The sequence below is a fragment of the Lathyrus oleraceus genome, chromosome 2, assembly GCF_024323335.1.
Source record: "Lathyrus oleraceus cultivar Zhongwan6 chromosome 2, CAAS_Psat_ZW6_1.0, whole genome shotgun sequence".
Classification (NCBI taxonomy): domain Eukaryota; kingdom Viridiplantae; phylum Streptophyta; class Magnoliopsida; order Fabales; family Fabaceae; genus Lathyrus; species Lathyrus oleraceus.
This window is the reverse complement of record NC_066580.1, coordinates 483356558-483381528: the sequence shown is the minus strand read 5'-3', so window position 1 is coordinate 483381528 and position 24971 is coordinate 483356558. Positions and strand designations below refer to the sequence as shown.

Below are 24971 nucleotides of genomic sequence, written 5' to 3'. Positions count from 1 at the left end.
ATGATTCGTGATATTGGAGTAGATGCTTTCAAGAAAACTAATGTGGTAGATACTTTGCAAAGAGACATGGAAGAGTCGTATTATACAAAATTCAACAGTTTTATAAGATTGTCAATTGTGTTAAGACTATTAATCTTAAGGCAAGAGGTGGCTGGACGGATATAAGTTTCACTGAATTGCTTGAATTATTGAAATAAATGCTTCTAGAAGGTAACATGTTGTCGAACCGTAGTTATGAGGCAAAGAAAATATTGTGTCTAATGGTTTTGGACTATGTAAAAATACATGCATGTCATAATGATTGCATATTATATAGGAAAAAGTATGAAAACTTGAAGGAGTGCCCGAAATGTGGGGAGTCACTCTACAAGCAGAAGGACAATGGTGTTGAAGTCGGTGACGGTGTAACTGAAAAGGGTGTTCCTTCCAAAGAATATAAAGGTTCAAGAGATTGTTTGATAATGTAAATGACGCAAAGAATGCTATATGGCATGCAAATGAAAGAGTGTGTGATGGATTAATTTGCCATGTAGATGATTCATTGCAATGGAAGAAAATTGATTCATTTTTTCTATATTTTGCACTTGAACCGAGGAACTTTAGGCTTGGACTTACCAACGACTAAATAAACCTTTTTGGAAATTTGAGTATTAACCATACGTCATAGTTTGTTCTTCTCATAATTTACAACCTATCTCCATGGTTGTGCATGAAGTGCAAAATATGATATTATCAATGACGATTTCAGGTCAACGACATAAGTGTTTATTTGACGCCATTGATTAAATACTTAAGACTTTTGTGGGAGAAAGGCGTTCATGTTCATGATGTGTATACATGTGATAATTTTAAGTTGCGCACCATGTTGTTTTACACAATCAATGACTTTCATGTATACAGTAATTTGTCTAGGTACAACGTAAAGGGACATAAAGTGTGTCCTATATGTGAATTTGGTACATGCCTCCACCAATTACAAAATGGAAAAAGACTGTTTATCTTGGGAATCAAAGATTTTAAGACCTAATCATCCATACCATAGATTGCAGAAGACTTTTAATTGAGAGCAAAAGTTTGATATCGCTCCAAAACCCTTAATTGAAAAGGAAGTTTATAAAAAACAACACATTAATGTTGTCTTTAGAAAGAAACAAAAATGGCATGTGGAGGAAAATATTTGCAAAATAGTACAAATGTAAAAAAAATACAGTAGTCATTACAAAATACAGCGGAAACACATCAAGATATGCTAAAGTAAGGCCTTCTCGTGAACATCCTCAAGCCTCATTATCCTTACCTTTAGCACCTGAATGAGTAATTATTATAATAAAGAGGGTGAGAAGCAAATATCTTAATGGGATTCTCCTATCTTAGGAATCCTCTTGCTCATAAGGTATTCTACAATATTACTCCGACTCTAGTGAATTATTCCTTACGGGATTGTAACAATCCATGGGTACCAGGGTGTCATACCCCAAAATTTGCCCATTCATATTTCAAGACATTTCAGGGCACTCCGACTCATTTTTATGACACTTAAAGGAACTAAGGCCCAGCTCGCGAATGACCCAAACTGGCCTACTCGCTACACGCTCACCTAGTGATAATATGAAAGTGGTTTATTTGGAAGTGGAGGAAAAGGGGTACAAAAAGGAAAGAAAACGGACCAAACAGCAAAGCCCAACCCAAAGTACAAGAACACGGGTGTGGCATCTGTGACGAGCGTCACAGAGGCTGTGACGAGCGTCACGCCTCGCACACCCCTGTGACGGGCGTCACACCTGGTGTGACGAACGTCACACCATTCCCCTACTTTGTGGGCGCAGGCAACGCTTCGGAGACTTGAAGATCCGTTGGGCCCTATATCCACGTACGTGTTGAAGACTTTTTTTTGGCAGCAGGCATGACCTAATGACAACAATATAAATAGCCGCCTTGAAAACCTAAAAGGAAAAGCTTGGGCCGAGATTCTTTTTCCTTTGCCGTTTTCGCCTTTGCATTTTCCCGTCTTTTCCAGCAGCTTAGGCATTGTGTTTTACAAGTGCTACACTATTTCTTTTGCAATTCCTGATTCCCTTTTGGTATTTAGTTGATTCTTTTTGCACAATAATTTCTACAACGGAAACTATTGTGTGCCTTTTTACCGAATCTAATCTTACGGCGGCAGCGAGGTCACCTCTGCTCAATTCTATCCGATCGGCCAATTCAAGGTTGCGACTCAATTGCAAACAGGTTTGCGTTACTATTATCGCTTTATGTTCCTAATTCACATGTGATATCATAATTGAGATTCATAAATATATTTGAGGCTTTGCATGTAACTTAAGTATGCCTGGATACTTTGAATTTGTTGTAATGGATGCCGCTGTTCTTCGTCCTATTTTGATCTTTGCCCATCTGACCTGTTTTATCATAACCATGCTTTGTTTACCTATTACTTTGGTGCAGCTCTCGATTGCACCCTGATTTGGTATTCTAACCCGTTTGCTGAATTTTGCAAAGGTTCATATGTCCCGGGAAAAGATTGCTGTTTAGGTCTCCCACTTTATTGGTGGGATACCCTTGTGGAGATTCACCCTAAGTGGCCTAATTAATTTTAATGTGTTCATTTTAATGTCTTAATTTTAATGTATTAATTTTAATGTATTAATTTTAATGCATTGATTTTAGTATGGACTTAATTACTTAATTGACTTTAAAATATGACCTTTAAATAAGTGATCTTGGACCTCTCTTTGCTGCCTTACGGTATCACGGTATAACGGTCATGTCCCGCGAATATGGGGATATCCTTAGCAAAGACCCTTCGGTAAAATCATCATAGTCCCTCGGATGTTGCCTTCGGAAATACGATTTCGTCCCTCGATGACCCTTCGGTATAGCCTACGGTTAAATGATGATCGTCCCTTCGAATGCTAAGGTATCCTCACAACTGTTGCCTTCAATGACCTATCAATGACCCTACGATGACCCTTCTACATCCCAAGGATAAAACTACTTACTTCTCAATAGTAAGGACAGTTTTACCCTCATAAGGATAGGAAATGCCCGGAAAGACCTCGGACAGGTATAACCTAAATTGCTCATTCATAACCAAAAAAATATACTTTTCACCTCACACCTTTCAAACATCTTTTTGGAAAATCACCACTTAGCATACATCCGCACTAGGATCATTGTCGAGTTATATTTTTCTAAACTATTTTCTAAATTAAAACGAGATAACCACTTTGTATACATTCATGCAAGAATCATTACAAAGTTAAATTCTCATTTTGCAAAACATTTTTCACACCTTTCTCAACCACCTTTTTCAAACTAGAAAACATAAATGATTGAGCAATTAAGAGCCCATGGATAACCATGGATACAAAGGGTGCTAATACCTTCCCTTTGTATAAAGTACCTCCCGAACCTAAGAATTTAAAATTAAGGTCTTTCCTGTTCTTTTCCACCTTTCCTTATTGGATAAAAGAAAAGTCGGTGGCGACTCTTGCTAACCGCGACATTGCGATTACAAATCCAATAAAGTCCAGTTCACCGTATGACAGAACTGGCGACTCTGCTGGGGACTTAAAGAGAGGTCCATCTTTGAAAAAAATCATTTATGTTTTGGGATTGTTCCTTCTTTTAAGGGTATTGTTGAGTGAAAGATCCTACACCCGGATCTAGTGTACCTTAGGTAAGTAGCAATAGATCATCGCGACTATCCGGCGTATACTGGAATGGTTAAAATGATAGTTACGGTTAATGTGACACTTTGGTTGTCCTGATGTTCCTCATGTTACTTGAGGAAAAATTTGGCTTCCGCGTGGTGTCATCAAAGCATTAACCAGACCTTTAGAACCCTAATTGACTTATCCTAGCCATTAGAAAGTAGTGAGATAACTGACTTCGGTTCCGATTGAGGTTGGTTGATACTCGATACTACACTCTTTGAGATTGGACTTTAGGGAAGCTTCGGTCAACCACTTGGTGTTGCACTGAAGTGGACCTAAAGAAAGGTCGATGATCTGAGATCCTTCTAGAACCCGGTTACTATTCTAGGACAGGTTGAACCAACCAAACTTCAGTGGGGAGGGTACTTACCTATGGAACTCATGCAAGCCTTAAAACCTAGGAATAATTGTTGTGTGACATGCTTGTGCTTGCATAACATCATAACATCATAACATCATCATACTAACCATTTCAAGGACTTAGGAATTTAGCTTTGCTCTTTGAACAGGTTATGGCTTCCAGGAAGACTATCCGGATCAATCTTGTAGCAATCTCTCCTCAACTCAAGGATTTGGTGTCAGAACTCCCCGATCATGCTCAGTTCAACAAGAAACATGGTCATCTCCTCAATCTGGTTACCACTGGTTTCAAAGAAGATATGATGAGAGTCCTATTCCAGTTCTTCGATCCTAAGCATCATTGCTTCACTTTCCCAGATTATCAGTTGGTACCCACGTTAGAAGAATTCTCCCAGCTGCTTGGGATACCTATCCTGGATCAAATACCCTTCAGCGGTTTAGAAAAGATGCCAAAGTCTGAAGAAGTTGCCGCAGCTTTACACATGACGAAATCTGACATTGAGACCAATTGGGTAACAAGAAGTGGAATTAAAGGTTTACTCGCCAAATTTCTGATAAGTAAGGCCCGAGAATTCCTAAAAGTTATGAATGTTCATGCTTTTGAAGATGTTCTAGCATTGTTAATCTATGGTTTGGTGTTATTCCCTAATCCAGACCAATTCATAGACATGAATGCTATTAAGATATTCCTCACTCATAACCTTGTGCCTACCTTGCTTGGAGATGTCTTGCATTCCCTTCACACTCGTACTATGAAGAAGCAAGGGACTCTCATGTGCTGCGTACCATTGTTGTCTAGGTGGTTTATTTCGCACCTCCCTCAATCAGTCTTGAAGAATGATCAAAATCTGAAATGGTCTCAAAGGATAATGACACTCTCCCATTTAGACATCCGGTGGTGTTCTAACCTCAGAGAAAATGTTATCATCATCGACCGTTGTGGAGAATCCCCTAATGTACCCCTCATGGGGATAAGAGGAGGTATTACTTATAATCCTGCCTTAGCCCTACGTCAGTTTGGGTATGCCCGAAGAGATGGTCCACATGAAATGATTATTCAAGGTACAATGTTCGACTATGACAATGACCCTCAAAATCTCCGTCAAAAGTTTGTACGAGCTTGGGGCATGGTGAAAAGAAGCAATTTAGGCAAGAAAAATTCTATTCCTATGGAGCCTTATCTCAGATGGGTCCGCGCCAGAGCTCGTGAACTTGTCATGCCATATCTTGCAGTCGGACCATTGATTGTTGAATCGGAGGTCGAAGGAGGTACTTCCCAGATCATTTCTTACCCAGATATGCCTACTGATGCTGAGGAATTGAAAAGATCCTGGACCCAGTTGAGAGAGGAGAGAGATACTTTCGAAGCTCAGTTCAATGCAGAAAGGAAGAAAGTATTAGAGCTCACCAGTCAGCTTAATGAGGAACGAAGACTCAATGCATATCTTCGCCCAAAAAGAAGTCGCCCCTGGGAGATTTGAGATGTCATTGTATTTTACTATTATTCCTTTTGTAATGAACATTGATTAAAAAAGTAGCAATAAACATTTCTCTCTTGTTGGTGATTTATGCAAAGTTAAATTCCAAAAGTCCTTGAAAACATTTCATGCATTGCATCACATAACATAACATTGCATAACAGGTATTCTAAAGGACCATATTCTCACGGTCTGCCTCTTAAACAGAAAAATGGATCTCGAGCAAACTGTCAAAGATCTCCAGACTCAGAATGCTCAGTTCAAGGAGATGATGCTAAGCTTATCCAAGGGGCAGGAGGAACTGAAGGCTCTTTTGGCCGAAAAGAAGAAGGACAAGAAAGCTGTGAGCTTCATTAACCCGGGCAGAAGGCGTAAAGGACAGGCTACGGGAATCAAATTTGGAATCCCGAATGGTCCAGAAGAGGGGGCGGAAATTGATTCAGAGGAGGAGAATCCTGATTTCTCTAACCCTGAGGATGAAGATGAAGAGTATGAAAATGAACAGTACTCTCCAAGAGATGATAAGTACAAACTGCTGGAAGAACGCATGCTAGCCATGGAGGGTCAGAAGACACCTGGTCTGGATTTCGAAAGTCTGGGTCTGGTCTCCGATGTGACCATTCCCCGCAAATTCAAAATCCCCACTTTCACTAAGTATGATGGTGCGTCTTGTCCTCAGATGCATCTAAGGGCCTATGTGAGAAAGATTCAGCCGCATACCACTGATAAGAAACTGTGGATCCACTTCTTCCAAGAAAGTCTGTCTGGCACTCAGTTGGAATGGTATTATCAGCTCGAGAGCTCTGACATCCGCACCTGGACTGATTTAGCAACGGCTTTCTATAAGCAGTACCAGTACAATTCTGAATTAGCACCTACTCGGCTACAGTTGCAGAACATGGCCATGGGATCTAAAGAAAGCTTCAAAGAGTATGCTCAGAAATGGAGAGATTTGGCTGGCAGAGTCAAGCCCCCTATGACTGACCGAGAATTAGTAGACCTGTTCATGGGTACCCTGACTGGCCCATTCTACAGCCACCTACTGGGGAGTTCTTCATCAGGTTTCACTGAACTTATACTGACAGGCGAACGGGTGGAGAGCGGCATTCGGAGTGGGAAGTTACAGGCAGCTACTTCTACAAGCAGCAAAAAGTCCTACCATGGGAAGAATGAATCGAATGCGGTGTATGGTCAGAAGAATCATAATAAGAAAAATGGTGACCACGCCGTTGGAGCAGTGACGATCACAGCACCGCCATCTCAGAACTTCCAACAAAGACAAGACAGACCAAGAAGGCAGTTCACCAGGATCAATATGACCTTGGCACAGGCACTGCAGGGAATGCTAAAGGCAAATTTGATCACCCTCAGAGATCCTCCTACAAATCCCAACACTTCCTCTTCTCGTTATAATCCCAATGCCAGGTGTGCGTATCACTCCGATAGCCCCGGGCACGATACAAACGATTGTTGGCCATTGAAGAATAAGATTCAGGATATGATCGAAGCTGGAGAAATTGAGTTCGAGCCTCCGGAGACTCCTAATGTCATCACTGCTCCTATGCCTAATCATGACAAAGCTGTTAATGCTCTCGATGACGGTTCTCTCATCACTACTGTAGCGGACTTAACATCTCCTCTCCCGATCATAAAGAGGAATTTATTGCAAACTGGTTTATTTCCAGGTTGTACTGAAGATTGCAATCTCTGCATACTCCGGCCCAAGGACTGTCTGAAGTTGAAGAATGGTATCCAACGACTGATGGACGATCGTACAATCCTCTTTGAAAGGGTTTCTAAGGCAGAAAACCCTATTGAAGAAGTATCTGTGATTGCGAGGTCCAAAATTCCAGTGAAGATTACTGCTCCCAGAATACCTGTAAAGATTATTGCTGAGCCCAGAGTAGCTCCCCTGATCATTACTGCACCTGGCCCGATCCCGTATTCCTCAAGCAAAGCTATTCCGTGGAATTATGGAGGTGATGTTTACATCCATGGTGTAAAGCAAGTTGGCAATTCTGCTAATCCTAATGACATTGTTGGGACTAGTAAAGTTACTCGAAGCGGAAGGATCTTCTCTCCAGAGATCTCACCTCCGGTTCCCGAAAACCGAGGAAAAGAACCAGTCAACCCTTCTCAGTCAGAGACACCGATCGAAGCTACTACTGAAGATGTTGCCAAACGAGAAATGGAAGAAATGCTGAAAATCATCCGCAAGAGTGATTTCGATGTGGTAGAACGGTTGGGGCATACTCCTTCCAAAATCTCGATGTTGTCCTTGTTGTTATCCTCTGAATCTCATGCCCATGCTTTGATGAAATTCCTGAAGACTGCCCATGTACCTCAAGAGACCTCCGCCGATCAGTTCGAAAACTATGTTGCTAACCTGACTGTTGACGACGGCCTAGGTTTTTCCAATGCTGACCTGACACCAGCAGGAAAAGACCACAACAAGGCCCTGCATATTTCTATTGAGTGTAAGGGAATCACTTTGGCTCATGTGTTGATTGATAATGGCTCTTCTTTGAATGTGCTACCGCAAGTCGTGCTCGATAGACTTGACTGTAAAGGCATTGAATTGAAGCCTAGTGATATTGTGGTACGTGCTTACGATGGTGCGAAGAGTGTTGTCCATGGCGAAGTAGTCCTCCCTATCAAGATAGGACCTCAAGTCTTCAATACTACCTTCCATGTAATGAACATTCGTCCTGCCTATTCCTGCTTACTGGGACGCCCTTGGATTCATGGGGCAGGTGCTGTAGCTTCGTCTCTCCATCAAAAGTTGAGATATCCGATAGAGGGTAAGATTGTCACTGTGTGTGGGGAAGAAGAATACATTGTCAGTAGTGTGCATACCTTCAGATACGTTGAGATGGATGGTGAATTCTTCGAGACTCCAACTCAGTCATTTGAAGTGGTTTCTCCGCCCGATCCTGTCCTTAAGCCAACTCCCTGTGTGCCCAAGGTTATTCGTGCTCCTCCTGCTATGATTTCTCTGAAAGATGCTCAAGCTGTGGTCGAAGATGGTGGCTGTACTGGCTGGGGTCAACTGATCAACGTACCGTACAAGTCTGACAAAGCTGGTCTGGGATTCAACTCTGAAAAGATGGTCAAAGATCAAATCAATGCTGTAGAAGATGCTGACAGTGATGGCGACCTGGATAATTGGATCTACCCAACAATTGGCGACGGACTCAATAATTGGAAGGCTGAAGACACTATCCCGATTTCCTTTAGTCAGGAGTAATTGTTATTGTCCATTTAGTATTGCAAATCTTTATTTTTCAATTGAACCTCTTAAAGCATTGTGTCTACGCCCGGGGCACAATAGCTAATTTGTTAAGGGTTTTGTCATTTCATAAGCATATTCATATTCAATAAATCAATGGACTTTTTCGCATTCAAATATTGCGCTCTTTATTTTTTCCTGCCGTCTTTCGAACAAGCTATGCTTTCTTACACACACTCACGTAACAAATTGCAGATCCGTATCCACTCTGGATCCTATTGATAATAATTCCGCTACTGTTCATTATGACTTTGAAAATCCGATCTACCAAGCCGAAGATGGAAGTGAGGAAGATTGTGAAGTCCCTGGAGAGCTTGCCAGATTGTTACTGCAAGAGGAAAGGACTATACAGCCGCATGAAGAGTCCCTCGAAATCGTAAACCTGGGTACTGAGGTAGACAGAAAAGAAGTCAAAATAGGAGCAGATTTGGAAAGTAGTGTGAAAGTAAGGTTGATCCAGATGTTGCACGACTATGTGGAGGTTTTTGCTTGGTCTTATGAAGACATGCCCGGGTTGGATACTAATATAGTGGTGCATCGGCTGCCTACGAAGGAAGACTGCCGTCCTGTCAAGCAAAAGGTTCGCCGCATGCGTCCCGAAATGTCTGAGAAAATCAAAGCCGAGGTTATGAAACAATTCAATGCCGGTTTCCTAGCCGTTACTTCTTATCCTCAATGGGTTGCTAATGTGGTGCCTGTGCCAAAGAAGGATGGTAAGGTGCGAATGTGCGTAGATTACCGAGACCTGAATAAAGCAAGTCCCAAAGACGACTTTCCGCTCCCGCACATTGATGTTCTGGTAGATAACACCGCTCAACACAAAGTATTCTCATTCATGGATGGATTCTCGGGTTACAACCAGATTAAGATGGCGCCTGAGGACATGGAGAAGACTACGTTTGTGACGCAATGGGGCACGTTCTGTTATAAAGTAATGCCATTTGGTCTAAAGAACGCCGGGGCAACGTACCAGCGTGCTATGGTGGTTTTGTTCCATGATATGATTCATCATGAGATAGAAGTATATGTGGATGACATGATAGCTAGATCTCATACTGAAGAAGAACATCTCGATCACTTATACAAACTGTTCGAGAGGTTGAAGAAGTACAAGTTGAGATTGAATCCAAACAAATGCACTTTTGGAGTGAGATCCGGTAAACTCTTGGGCTTTATTGTCAGCGGTAAAGGAATCGAGGTTGACCCGGCTAAAGTGAAGGCTATTCAAGAAATGCCAGTTCCCCGTACGGAGAAAGAAGTCAGAGGTTTCTTGGGACGCTTGAACTACATTGCTCGATTTATCTCCCACTTGACCGCTACTTGCAAACCCATCTTCAAGCTACTGAGGAAAAATCAAAAGATGATATGGAATGAGGAATGTCAAGAAGCTTTTGACAAAATCAAGAAATATCTCCAGGAACCTCCGATTCTGATACCACCAGTTGAAGGAAGACCTCTAATCATGTATTTGACCGTGTTAGAAAATTCAATGGGGTGCGTATTGGGGCAACATGACGAGTCTGGTCGAAAAGAGCATGCCATATACTACCTGAGCAAAAAGTTTACCGACTGTGAAACAAGATACTCACTGCTCGAGAGAACTTGCTGTGCTTTGGCCTGGGCTGCTCGCCGACTAAGACAGTATATGTTGAATCAGACCACTTTGTTGATTTCTAGGATGGATCCCATCAAATACATGTTCGAGAAGCCTGCCCTCTCCGGAAGAATAGCGAGATGGCAGATGATCTTAACAGAGTACGATATCCAGTACACTACCCAGAAAGCAATCAAAGGAAGCGTGCTAGCTGATCATTTGGCTCATCAAGCGGTGGACGATTACCAATCTATGAATTTTGAGTTCCCAGATGAGGATGTCATGCTTGTTACTGATAATGGAAAACCTAAACCAGATGAAGGACCCGAATGGGGATCCCGATGGACTATGGTCTTTGATGGATCTTCTAATGCATTGGGCCATGGTGTTGGGGTTGTACTCATTTCTCCCGGAGGTTACCATACACCTCTCACGGCTAGACTATGTTTCCATTGTACCAATAATATGGCTGAGTATGAAGCATGTATTTTTGGACTCAAAGCTGCTATAGATTGGCGAATCAAGTTTTTGAGTGTGTACGGAGATTCGGCCTTGGTAATCAGTCAGATCAACGGGGAATGGGATACTAAACATCCAAATCTCATCCCTTATCGAGAGCAGGTGATGACATTAATCCCATACTTTGAAGAGGTAACATTTGAACATATTCCACGAGAGGAAAACCAGTTGGCAGACGCATTAGCTACCATGTCATCTATGTTCAGAGTCAGATGGGGCAGCGAAGCTCCCATGATTACCATCGGACGGTCAGATGAACCAGCTTACTGTTATGGACTTAACACTGAGAAGGTACAGGAGAAACCTTGGTTCCACGACGTAAGAAGATATTTAGAAGCTCAGGAATACCCTGAAGGGGCATCCATCAAGGACAGAAAATTCCTGAGGAAGTTCTCCGCTAAATTCTTTCTGAGTAACGGAGTGTTATACAAACGTAATCATGATTCGACTCTGCTTCGCTGTGTGGATAAAAAGGAAGCAGAAAGGATTATGGAAGACATGCATGACGGTATTTTTGGGACTCATTCTAATGGACATACAATGGCCAAGAAGATTCTGAGATCAGGGTATTATTGGTCTACCATGGAAGCGGATTGCCACCGTCACTCCAGAACCTGTCACAAGTGTCAGATCTATGCGGACAAAGTACATGTGCCTCCTGCTCCATTGAACGTGTTGACAGCTCCTTGGCCATTTGCAATGTGGGGCATCGATATGATCGGAGAGATTAAACCTACGGCTTCCAATGGACATCGCTTCATTCTCGTCGCTATTGATTACTTCACAAAGTGGGTAGAGGCGGCCTCATTCGCTTCTGTCACCAAGAATGTGGTGGCACGGTTCATCAAGAATAGTCTTATTTGTCGATATGGCATCCCTGAAAGAATTATCACTGATAATGGTACTAATTTGAACAACAAGATGATTACTGAACTCTGCACGCAGTTCAAAATTAAGCATCACAACTCTTCTCCGTACCGGCCAAAGATGAATGGCGCCGTAGAAGCTGCTAATAAGAATATCAAGAAGATCATACAAAAGATGACGGTAACATACAAAGACTGGCATGAGATGTTACCGTTTGCCCTTCACGGTTATCGCACTTCAGTACGCACTTCGACAGGGGCAACTCCTTTCTCTTTAGTCTATGGAATGGAAGCCGTTTTACCAGTGGAAGTTCAGATTCCCTCCCTAAGGATCATGAAAGAGGCGGGCTTAGATGAAGATGAATGGATTCAGACACGACTCGATCAGATAAACTTGATCGATGAGAAGAGACTTGCGGCTGTTTGTCATGGACAGATATATCAGAAGCGCATGACCCAGGCATTTAACAAAAGAGTCAAGAGACAGGTGTATCAAATTGGCGACTTGGTGATCAAGCGTATCATTCTACCCCAAGGTGATCCCAGAGGCAAATGGACTCCCACATACGAAGGGCCATTTGTAGTTAAGAAGGTATTCTCTGGTGGAGCCATGATACTTGCTACAATGGATGGTGAAGACTTCCCACATCCCGTGAACGCGGACATAGTTAAAAAATACTACGCATAAAAAAAGACCCGCTAGATCGACGTATCTAGGCAAAAGTAAGGGCATCCCGGCGAACCAAAAGGGTTCGGGCAAAAATTAGGGATATATATATAAAAGATGTACACCCGGCAAGTCGAAAACCTGAAAAGGCGGCTCGGGCAAAAAAGGGTATCCTGTTGGACTGAAAACCTGAAAAGGCGGTCCAGGCAAAAGTTAGGGATTAAAGCGTATGACTATGTCCCGTTTTCAGTCAACTTTCATCCAAGTTCAAGGGACTGACCAAGCCAATCACTTCTATCCGACAGCAGAGGATGAGATGCTTGAAGACATAATGGCCGTAGTAGACTTAAAATCAATAGGACTTTTTCTGCATAGTTTTCTCTTTGTTTCGACAATTTCCTCTTACCAGGATTTCTGTCTCCTTGTACACAAATTGCCTGTTTATAGGCCTCCTTTCAAAATCAATACAACCTTCTTGCAAAAAAGATATTTTTGTTTTTTACTTTTTCCGTCTTGTTTGCGTAAACGTCCATTGATTTAATTTGAATTAATATGTGCATTTGAATATGATCAATGTTTATCAAAAATACGTACATAGAATAGCAATAGCAGTTACTACAAGACTTTGGGATCGAGGATAAGGTCTAATCATGCTCCCGATGAGTCCACTACCAATTCTCTTCCCCCAGCAAGCCTGTTCTTCCCCAGAAGAAGTGGGCAGTATTCCCCGGCACAGCCAGCTATCCCCCAACAGAGGTTGGCACCATCAGACAGATTGATCCTCTCTTCCATCCCCAGCCAGGCTCTGTTGAATATTTCCGCCATCAGACCAAATCAACAACCCCCTGCCGCGAAAGGGTCATCATTACAAGTATCTCCAATCAGTAGATGGGGGTTTATTTTCCCCAGTAGAGTCTCCAAGCAGAACTTCTCATACGCATAACTCATTCCTTACATCATTTCACATCATACGCATGCATACAACATTCGCATTTATTTTCGAAAGCATAAAACATCTCATGCATCATGACATGGCATAAAGCTAACCTTTCTTTGCAGGTTAATTATCCTCCTGATATAGTCAAAGTAAAAGGCTCATCCAGGCAGACGCCTTTATCAATCACAGACAAGATTCAGATACATATTCCAGATGCAATTCACGGGAACATTCATTCAGACAGACACCTCTATCAATTATGTACAAGATCCAGATATGTATCTCAGATACAATTCCCGGGACATTCATTCTGACTACAGTTCAGTATCTTCCTAACGATGGCATCTTTAAGCCCATCCCAGACATTTATTGCAAGTACAACATGTACAGATATTATCAGATACAGCCTAACATACGGTTCATTCTGATTCAGCCCAACATATGATTCCTTCAACTATTTCAAGACGGTCTAATGTACGACCCAATTAAGACCTTTGTCTCCTCAGATGCTACCTAGTGTACGGTACATTTCTGAAGTGTAGTCTAGTGTACGACTACCCCCTTTTTATCATCAGATTCGGCCTAATGGACGGCTCATTCTGCTCTGATACGGTCTAATGTACGACCCAATTAAGACCTTTGTCTCCTCAGATGCTACCTAGTGTACGGTACATTTCTGAAGTGTAGTCTAGTGTACGACTACCCCCTTTTTATCATCAGATTCGGCCTAATGGACGGCTCATTCTGCTCTGATACGGTCTAATGTACGACCCAATTAAGACCTTTGTCTCCTCAGATGCTACCTAGTGTACGGTACATTTCTGAAGTGTAGTCTAGTGTACGACTACCCCCTTTTATCATCAAATTCAGCCTAATGGACGGCTCATCCTGCAACTCCAATACAGTCTATCATAAGACCCATTTGGATCTTCAACTCAGATACAATCTAGCGTACGATCCGTTCTGATTTTTCATCCTCAGCAAAGTCATCTGCCTAATGGATAGCCCACTCTGGTCTTCAGACACGGTCTAATGTATGATCCATTCTGATCCCTTATCCCCAGCAGTATAGCATACTCTGACTCCCCGACGAAGTCAACAGCATAATGGAGGGTTCACTATACGGTCTGATGTATGACCCGGTGTGACACCCATGTCTCTAGATATCGTCTAATGTACGACACAATCTGGAAATCTCCTCAGCAAGTTTCTTGGATGGTATCTTTAAGCCCATCTCCACCAAGACTAATTGGCAAGTGCAAAATTTTGGGGCATTCTAGTGTTCAATAATCTTTCACCTCTAGACCACGAGCGGCACATACCATTCTACTCTCTCGGCTCAAGAATATTGAACAGGGGCAGCTGTCATACCCCAAAATTTGCCCATTAATATTTCAAGACATTTCAGGGCACTCCGACTCATTTTTATGACACTTAAAGGAACTAAGGCCCAGCTCGCGAATGACCCAAACTGGCCTACTCGCTACACGCTCACCTAGTGATAATATGAAAGTGGTTTATTTGGAAGTGGAGGAAAAGGGGTACAAAAAGGAAAGAAAACGGACCAAACAGCAAAGCCCAACCCAAAGTACAAGAACACGGGTGTGGCATCTGTGACGAGCGTCACAGAGGCTGTGACGAGCGTCACGCCTCGCACACCCCTGTGACGGGCGTCACACCTGGTGTGACGAACGTCACACCATTCCCCTACTTTGTGGGCGCAGGCAACGCTTCGGAGACTTGAAGATCCGTTGGGCCCTATATCCACGTACGTGTTGAAGACTTTTTTTTGGCAGCAGGCATGACCTAATGACAACAATATAAATAGCCGCCTTGAAAACCTAAAAGGAAAAGCTTGGGCCGAGATTCTTTTTCCTTTGCCGTTTTCGCCTTTGCATTTTCCCGTCTTTTCCAGCGGCTTAGGCATTGTGTTTTACAAGTGCTACACTATTTCTTTTGCAATTCCTGATTCCCTTTTGGTATTTAGTTGATTCTTTTTGCACAATAATTTCTACAACGGAAACTATTGTGTGCCTTTTTACCGAATCTAATCTTACGGCGGCAGCGAGGTCACCTCTGCTCAATTCTATCCGATCGGCCAATTCAAGGTTGCGACTCAATTGCAAACAGGTTTGCGTTACTATTATCGCTTTATGTTCCTAATTCACATGTGATATCATAATTGAGATTCATAAATATATTTGAGGCTTTGCATGTAACTTAAGTATGCCTGGATACTTTGAATTTGTTGTAATGGATGCCGCTGTTCTTCGTCCTATTTTGATCTTTGCCCATCTGACCTGTTTTATCATAACCATGCTTTGTTTACCTATTACTTTGGTGCAGCTCTCGATTGCACCCTGATTTGGTATTCTAACCCGTTTGCTGAATTTTGCAAAGGTTCATATGTCCCGGGAAAAGATTGCTGTTTAGGTCTCCCACTTTATTGGTGGGATACCCTTGTGGAGATTCACCCTAAGTGGCCTAATTAATTTTAATGTGTTCATTTTAATGTCTTAATTTTAATGTATTAATTTTAATGTATTAATTTTAATGCATTGATTTTAGTATGGACTTAATTACTTAATTGACTTTAAAATATGACCTTTAAATAAGTGATCTTGGACCTCTCTTTGCTGCCTTACGGTATCACGGTATAACGGTCATGTCCCGCGAATATGGGGATATCCTTAGCAAAGACCCTTCGGTAAAATCATCATAGTCCCTCGGATGTTGCCTTCGGAAATACGATTTCGTCCCTCGATGACCCTTCGGTATAGCCTACGGTTAAATGATGATCGTCCCTTCGAATGCTAAGGTATCCTCACAACTGTTGCCTTCAATGACCTATCAATGACCCTACGATGACCCTTCTACATCCCAAGGATAAAACTACTTACTTCTCAATAGTAAGGACAGTTTTACCCTCATAAGGATAGGAAATGCCCGGAAAGACCTCGGACAGGTATAACCTAAATTGCTCATTCATAACCAAAAAAATATACTTTTCACCTCACACCTTTCAAACATCTTTTTGGAAAATCACCACTTAGCATACATCCGCACTAGGATCATTGTCGAGTTATATTTTTCTAAACTATTTTCTAAATTAAAACGAGATAACCACTTTGTATACATTCATGCAAGAATCATTACAAAGTTAAATTCTCATTTTGCAAAACATTTTTCACACCTTTCTCAACCACCTTTTTCAAACTAGAAAACATAAATGATTGAGCAATTAAGAGCCCATGGATAACCATGGATACAAAGGGTGCTAATACCTTCCCTTTGTATAAAGTACCTCCCGAACCTAAGAATTTAAAATTAAGGTCTTTCCTGTTCTTTTCCACCTTTCCTTATTGGATAAAAGAAAAGTCGGTGGCGACTCTTGCTAACCGCGACATTGCGATTACAAATCCAATAAAGTCCAGTTCACCGTATGACACAGGGACATGCCTCGTGCATGAGGGAGTACTTTACCAATTACCAGATATTTAAGGCCGGTTGAATACCATAGAATCAGTTGAAACTATGGATATCATGAATGGGATAAGTAGGAAATACGCCATGATCAGTCAAGGTTAGTCATTATTCATTATTCTCACTTACTATACTCAAAATACTTCATCATTAAGTCTCAACATTAATCTTATGTGTCGTCACCTTAATTTGTTAGTCATAAACAATAATCTCAATGATTGGTACATTGAGTTAGTCATCATTTAGTTAGTCCTCATTCATGGATACCATTGGCGGTATCTGTGTACCAATCATTATGGAGATATCATATGGTCTAGTCCCTTAGATATCGAACATCATGTGCATTAAATAAATTCATTACAAAAACCATATGTTATATGTCTTATTTCAGAGCACAACAGAATAACTCGTATAATAAGATTTTTTAGCATCTGATTGTGTCTCGTTTCGAGTTACGAAACACAAGATACGCTAAACTCAATGCAGTTAAAAATTTCTGCATCAAATGCCCGCTTAGCCATAGTCTAGCAAGCTCCAAGCAAGGCAAGTCAGAAAGCATACTTTTTTGAAAAACAGCAGTCTCGCTTAGCGACAAGTAGCGAGCTTAAAGTGATATCTCGCTTAGCCACCCCTTTGTCTCACTTTGTGAGGAAGCTCAAAGTTATAGTTCTTCCTCACATGAAGCCTCACTTAGCGTGTTCTAATGGTCGCTTAGCGAGTAAACCCAGAAATATAGTTTCTCTACGCATGAAGGCTCGCTTAGCGGGTATTATGCTCGATGAGCAAGCAATGTAGAACAAAATTTGTTCTTAGGTCCAAAATCTTATATTTTCCTCATGCCACACACTCTTTAACCCTAACACAAACATACAACGACACGTAGTCGCATAACATACATGTATAACAAAAAATTCACAATAACGCAACAAATAGCATGCAAAGATCAAGTCACACCCCAATTCCCATTCATGAAATTCCATTTCCTAAGATTTCTACTAGCTATAGATCCCACCTTGAGACAAAACCTAAAATGAGAGTTGATGAAGACCAAGGTTGATGATTCTAGGCTTGAAATGGGGCTCTCCTTCAAGATTCTTTTAAAAGCTAAGCATGTATCAAAGAAATAGTGGAAGTTCAAGATTCTTTTAAAAGCTAAGCATATATTCATTTTTGGCCAATTCTCACTTCGTTTACAATCTTTGATAAACTTTGATTCATGATGCTCATTATTATTTATCATGTTTAGCTCTATATTATATGCAATGACATTGTCAATATTTACTTTATTTTGATTCCATCATATTTCATTCATGACATAATTTATCGAGATCTCTTTATTTTTATAAATTTCAGGTACCTAGTTAGTTCTATTTGGAACTCAAAAATAAATTATGTGAAAGTACTATTAGAGTTTTCATATCCTCACTTGAGTCATATTTAATTTATTTCTTGTAGAGGTATTTTAATTTTGGAACCAAATTTCTTACCACTCTTGATGTGAGGTTTCAACTCATTTGCAATATTAGCAACAAATAATTAGTTTTATAAACTATGAAAATGAGAAATATATTGAATTTTTGGTTCATATACGTTTATATGAGGATCAAGATAACAAATTATTTTAAATTTTGTTCATTTGAACTTATGATTCACTCTTCAGCCGCTTACTCTCTCCCATTAATTTTAGAAAAAATAATTTCTCAATTAATAATCAGGCTACCTGACTGCAATCAATTATCCAATTCGCTCATATTATATCTCAAAATTGAGATTCATATCAAATATAATTTTCAACATTCTTTCAGGACTCGCCTTAGTGTATTATATTAGAGCAATTGGAAAATACATAACACATCCAAAAATTCACTTTGTTGAGAAGTATCAAGTTATTAACCTGAAATAAATTATACATGGAATGAGAAACATATAGTATTGTGTTGGCTTAATGTGAATAAATATCTTAATGATCATGTTTTATGTGTTTACAATATCTAATTTAGAACTTATTATCACATAAGTATGAGACATATAATTAACTTTAAACGTCTAAAGAATTGATCTTCAAGTCCATTGTTTTATGAACATATGCTACAAGATGTTCAATATCAATTTTAATAATATATGTGATACTTATCAAAAAAGTTTTTAAAAAATTCATAAAATGAGATCTTAGTTTGAGAAAACAATTTCACAAACTTCTGATTATGAGTAGACAATAAATATTTTATGATATTTTAGTCGATTCAACAATTAATGTCATGAAAAACTTAATTTTCTCAGATTTTAAATTTCCTTTAGAAACACGCAAAATTTATTAGATTGAAGAAAAATTTCTAGTTTTTGGATATTAGTTTTTGCATCATAATACATATGCATGATCTTTTAGTTGAGAAAATAATTTCATAAACTTTTGGTTCTTAGTAGACAGCAAACATATGCATGATCTTTTTAGACGATGCAATAATTAATATCATGAAAAATACTAAATTTCTCAAATTTTTAATTTCTTTTAGGGTTACACATAATTTATTGGATTGGAGAAACTTCTAGTGTTCACATCATATTATATCCGAGATGACTCAACCGATTTTGCCAACGACAAACTAAAATTTAATATATAAACTTTTGATTTATATAATACATGTATTTCAATTTTCTAATATGTTTGAACGGTGAACAAATATAATTTGATTGTTGTACTGATTCACAAATATCATCTAAATTTCTCAAATTTTTAATTTCTTTTAGGAACATACAGAATTTATTGGATTGAATAAACTTTTGATTCTTCAATATTAGTTTTCGCATCATAATACATTTGAGACTACTCAATAGATTTTGCCAATAACACACGTAAGTGTGCTTTATAAAGCTTCTGATTTATATGATTTTATTCTTCTAATTTGTTTCAATCCATAGTAAATAATAAAATAAATAGATTAGGACCCGCGCGATGCGCGGATGGTAAAGAAGATCGTACGCACTAGTACAAAAAGAATAATATAATTTGTAAATTTACACCCGTTTTACAAAAAACGGGTGTAAAAAGCAAATGCGGTGGCAGTTTTGTAAATAAAGTCTTATTTTGAATTTTAGTACGTAACAATAGACACCCTATTTTTAAATAACGGGTGTAAATTCAAATATTATTTATTATCAACTCTATATTACACCTGATATTCAAAAAAAGGGTGTAAATTTAAAAATAAAAATAAAATATTCGTGCCTTAAACAATAACTTTTATTATTCTTATTTGTTTAATCTTAAATTTTCTTAAAAAAATAATAAATTTTAATATTAATATATAACAATAGACATCCTATATTTAAAAATAGGGTGTATAATTATAACAATATAAATGACTAAATTTATATTAAACCCGTTATATTAAAATAGAGTGTAAATTTTGGAATATTAATATAACAATAGACACCCTATATTTAAAAATAGGGTGTATAATTATAACAATATAAATGACTAAATTTATATTAAACCCGTTATATTAAAATAGGGTGTAAATTTAGGAAACCCTAAGTACAATTTATCATTACCGCCTAAAATATAACCATGACTTCTCATGTTCCAAATTTTCTTTTCATTTCACATTTTAGAAACTTTTCATCATCGATGAAGTGCAAGAAATAGTGAAAAAGGAACAAAGAACGTGATTGCTCGGAAATCTTCACAACCCACAACGGCTTCATCATTCTTCTTTACCGTTTTCTATACTCTCTTTTACGCTGCTTTGGATATTAAAGTTGATTCATTCGTTGTTGTTCTTACTTTTCTTTGCTGGGTTTCTTCTAGTTTCATCGTTAATTCCATCAGTTTCGAACTCGCTTGGAAGGTACTTTATTCATTTATTCGTTTGTTTTCATTCATCTACTCATCAAAATTATTTTAACCATTGTGCTGTGACGGTCGTAACAACCCTTGCTTTAGACTGGGTAACTAACTCTGACGGTATGCATATAGTAGAGAATATTTTAATAATTACTTTTCTGTCCTTCAGAAAATTTGTTGACGAGGAAAGGTTTTAATTAATTGCGCTGCAGTCCCTTAAAGATTTCGCTATTTCGGTTGGTACAGCTGATTGCGACCATGATTGTGGTCGTGGCAGTCACAGTACAGGGCTCAGATTTCACTTGATAATAATGTCCCATGAATTAACCACATAATTTCACTTGGTACTGTTGGACTAATGTTTGTCAAATTAGAAAGACTGGTAGACCTTTCAGAATTTTGTGATTGGTTATTTTACAGATTCTAGCAGTGTTGTCAATAAAGATGAATCTACTCCCATTGTTATTTTGATTCCTGGTTTAACAAGTGATTCTTCAGCTCCTGTAAGTTATTTCAAGCTAGTATTGTTTATTTGTGTGGCTAAGTTATATTTTAGTGCCGTCTTATAGTTTATATTCTCCCTTTCTTTGCAGTATCTCAAACACCTTGCATATCATACAGCAAAACGTGGATGGAAAGTTGTTGTCAGTAATCATCGAGGACTTGGAGGTGTTCCAATCACGGTTAGAAATATGTAGATTAATTAACAAGTTTGATTATTTGCATTTCTTTTTGTTGGAGTTGTAGGTAGGATTGATGTGCATCTCAATAATATTACGGTGTACCAAATTTGTTGTTTTCTTGTTGTAATGTAAATGCTTATTAAAATTATTTCAGTCTGATATTTTCTACAATTCTGGATGGACTGAGGATACTCGCACAGTTGTTAATTACGTCCACAAAGAGAATCCCAAGGCACCTTTGTTTATTGTTGGAAATAGCGTTGGAGCTAATATTCTGGTAAATTCGAGACTAAAGTCTTATAATCTTCTTGCATCAAATTTCTTCATGTCATATTTGAGTCACTATTGATTAATTTAATTACATACCTCAACTAATCTGAAGGTTGAATTTTCTATATGATCGCATACATCTTCAATTGCTGCCTTCCCACATTGATCTCTATTTCTTCTAACGTGTGCTCCCTTCCCACATTAACTTGTGCTCAAATATCCAAATAGCTTGGCACTACACTGTATAATTCTAAGGATTGTTTGCAGGTAAAATATCTTGGCGAGGAAGGTGAGAACACTCCTGTAGCTGGAGTTGTAGCTGTTTGCTCTCCTTGGGACCTTTTGGTTAGTAATTACTGAAGTATTTTGATTTCAAAGTTTAACTTTTGCTAAAATGACATTTATTAATATACCTAGTATGTTGTGAAAAGTAACCACAATCTAATGGATCTATCTTCTGAATTTGGACCCAATCTAATTGTTTGTGAATCCAATTGAAAAAAAAATTCTTAAGAATTAATTGAAATATCATGCAATCTGAATGGAATGTTAAAGTTTTAACATGTTTGAAGCATTTAGAACGGAGTGTGCACATTGCAATATTTTGGTTTGGAATCGTATGAACATAATGAAACTATCTAAAACATTCTTGTGATATACTTTCCGGCCTTTAGCATTCAAGCTATGTGTGCTTCTGGTTCAAAATTGTTACACAGTCTATTTGATATAATGAACGGGGCTTTGTCAAATTTCACTATTAGTTTGTCATCGCTGAAAGTTTCTATTATTTTTCATTTTTCCTGTTATTGCTCTTTAACTGGAAGTAATGTTAACTATAATTTTGCAGATAACTGATAGATTTATAACTCGTGCTCCTGTGCAAAAGTTTTATGACAAAGCACTAACAGGCGACCTTCAAGATTATGCAAAATTGTATGCCTCTATCTTTCTGATTGATAAGCTCTTAATTTTCATCTATCACCATTTGCTGACAAACATGAAAGTTTTTAGATGTGTCTCTATAGTTCACTTTTGATGTGGTTTGATAAATATTCATTGCAGACACCAGCCTCTCTTTTCTCGGCTTGGTAATTGGGAAGGGATAATGAAGGTGGTCTTACTCTCAATAAGTTCATAATTTTTACTACTATTTAATATAATATATGATAAATTTGTATGCTTATCCTACAGTTGTTTGATGTTAACTTCTTTATCACATATTCACTATGTTTTTTGATACACATTTCTATTGACATTTTTCTCAATACTGCTGTAAGTTTTTGTGCGCATGTGTGTGGTTTTAGAGCAAGTTACTAGCAAGTATTATTCAACGTGGAAGATTTCTAAAGAGTTTCAAGCTATTGACCTGACCATTCATTTTTATTCATTATTCCTCTTAATTCTGTTATTTTATAGCCGGCATTTTAAATGTTACTAGTCTAGGACATTAAGTGATTGAAAGATGCGTGCTGATTTTAGAGGCCAAATATTTGTTCTACTCTTTTACCTGTTGGATATAGCTTTTTTTCTTAAGGCACAAAACTTATTCTAATATGTACCACATTCTCAAATGTTGTTCAGTGTTATTGATTTGGTTAAGTTTTTAAAGCTTGATTAATACTCATGTATTCTTATGTTTTGCAGGCACTTTCTATTCGAGATTTCGATGACCACGCCACTCGATTGTTTGCAAAGTATGAGGTACATGTACCACCTAAGATTTGTAATCTTCTATTTTCTGCTGTCTTCTCTTTTCTGGTTCCTTATGTCTGCTATCTAAAATCCTTTTGTTTCTTTAGACTGTTGATACGTACTATAGACGTTGCAGCAGTACTCCTTATGTGAAATCTGTATCAATTCCGCTTCTCTGTATTAGTGCTCTGGATGATCCCGTCTGTACCAAGGAAGCCATTCCATGGGACGAATGCAGGTATGCTGCTTTGTTGTTTTTTCTAATCAGTTTTCTTTCTATTTCTGTTGCATTACTTCAACATCCATTTTAATGCGTAATCCTTCGATAGGTTAAATAAAAATATTGTGTTGGCCACTGTAAAGCATGGAGGACATTTGGCTTTCTTTGAAGGAATAACTGCATCTAGCCTGTGGTACTTGATTCATTTTGTGCATCTGACTCTTCCGTATTCTGTTACATCAACCAATCTTATGCCTTTAATTGTCCTTCAGTTATTATATTTTAAAGAAATTTAAACAAATGATCATAATATCATCGATATTATTCCTTGATTGGCTATAATATCATCTAAGTTCCAAATAAGCAACTACTATTATAAAACAAATTAAAAGTAATTTTCGTGTTGCAGGTGGGTAAGAGCTGCTAATGAATTTCTTGATGTACTACACTCTAGCCATTATATGCATCAACAGAAGAAGGTAGAAAATGTTACTTTTTGTGTACTTAATAAGCTTATTGATAAAGGGTTTATTCTTTCATTTGTTCTATACTATCTTTGAATGCTATGCAAGTTATATCATCTTGGTGCACTAAGTGGAGCATTTCTAGTGGTTGAACTGCTGTTTTCTCTATTAATGGCAATGCAGATTTCTAAACCAAACGCACCATTAGACTCTTCAATCGATCAGAGCCCTTATATCAATGTTACCGAAGATGGATTGGTGGCTGGACTGAACAATGAACCAACAACAGAAATCCAGAAGAAAAACAAGTAATACAGGAGAATATATTCTTGTATGACTTGGTGCAAGATTCTAAAGATTAGAGAAATGTTTGTTTTGGTTATTTTTGTTTTTTATTGAATATCCAGGAATATATAAAAATATTTGGTTTAATGAAATTTCAAATAAAATATTTTTAAAAAAATTGAGATATTTTACACCCTTCATACACAAAATAGGGTGTAAATGTGTTAAAATTAAATGTAATTATAAGATATTTTACATTTGATATATCAAAAATAGGGTGTAAATATTTGTCATTTTACACCCGTTTGAATTATAATAGGGTGTAAATTCGTTTAACTTCAATGTATGTAGGTGACAATTTACACCCGTTTTATATTAAATAGGGTGTAAATGTCCTAAAATTCAATGTATATATCTACCAATTACACCTTTTTTTATCTAAAACAGGGTGTAATAGGTGACAATTTACACCCGTTTTATATTAAATTGGGTGTAAATGTCTTAAAATTTAATGTATATATCTACCAATTACACCCTTTTTTTAAATCTAAAATAGGGTGTAATATATTCTCTTTTTACACCCGTTTTAAAACGGGTGTAA

At 38.4% G+C, this 24971-nt stretch overlaps 1 protein-coding gene across 1 annotated transcript; it reads left to right on the top strand.

Moving 5' to 3' along the window:
• LOC127123866 (uncharacterized) lies at nucleotides 1–24434 on the top strand. Its single transcript, XM_051054047.1, has 14 exons — nucleotides 1–77; nucleotides 317–463; nucleotides 20547–20760; nucleotides 21152–21259; nucleotides 21350–21439; nucleotides 21594–21716; nucleotides 21977–22054; nucleotides 22557–22642; nucleotides 22772–22820; nucleotides 23354–23410; nucleotides 23509–23639; nucleotides 23731–23814; nucleotides 24031–24100; nucleotides 24269–24434. Exons 1-14 carry the CDS (start codon nucleotides 1–3, stop codon nucleotides 24395–24397), a joined length of 1443 nt encoding a protein of 480 aa, XP_050910004.1. The 3' UTR covers nucleotides 24398–24434.
• The last annotated feature ends 537 nt before the right edge of the window (nucleotides 24435–24971 follow it).

What these genes read in the sequence shown, in the direction of transcription:
- LOC127123866 (XM_051054047.1), top strand. Translation starts at nt 1, where the DNA reads ATGATTCGTGATATTGGAGTAGATGCTTTCAAGAAAACTAATGTGGTA. An exon ending in TTGGAGGTGTTCCAATCACG is followed by an intron (nt 21,440 to 21,593) that starts GTTAGAAATATG and finishes AAATTATTTCAG; the next exon opens with TCTGATATTTTCTACAATTC. An exon ending in ATTGGGAAGGGATAATGAAG is followed by an intron (nt 22,821 to 23,353) that starts GTGGTCTTACTC and finishes TATGTTTTGCAG; the next exon opens with GCACTTTCTATTCGAGATTT.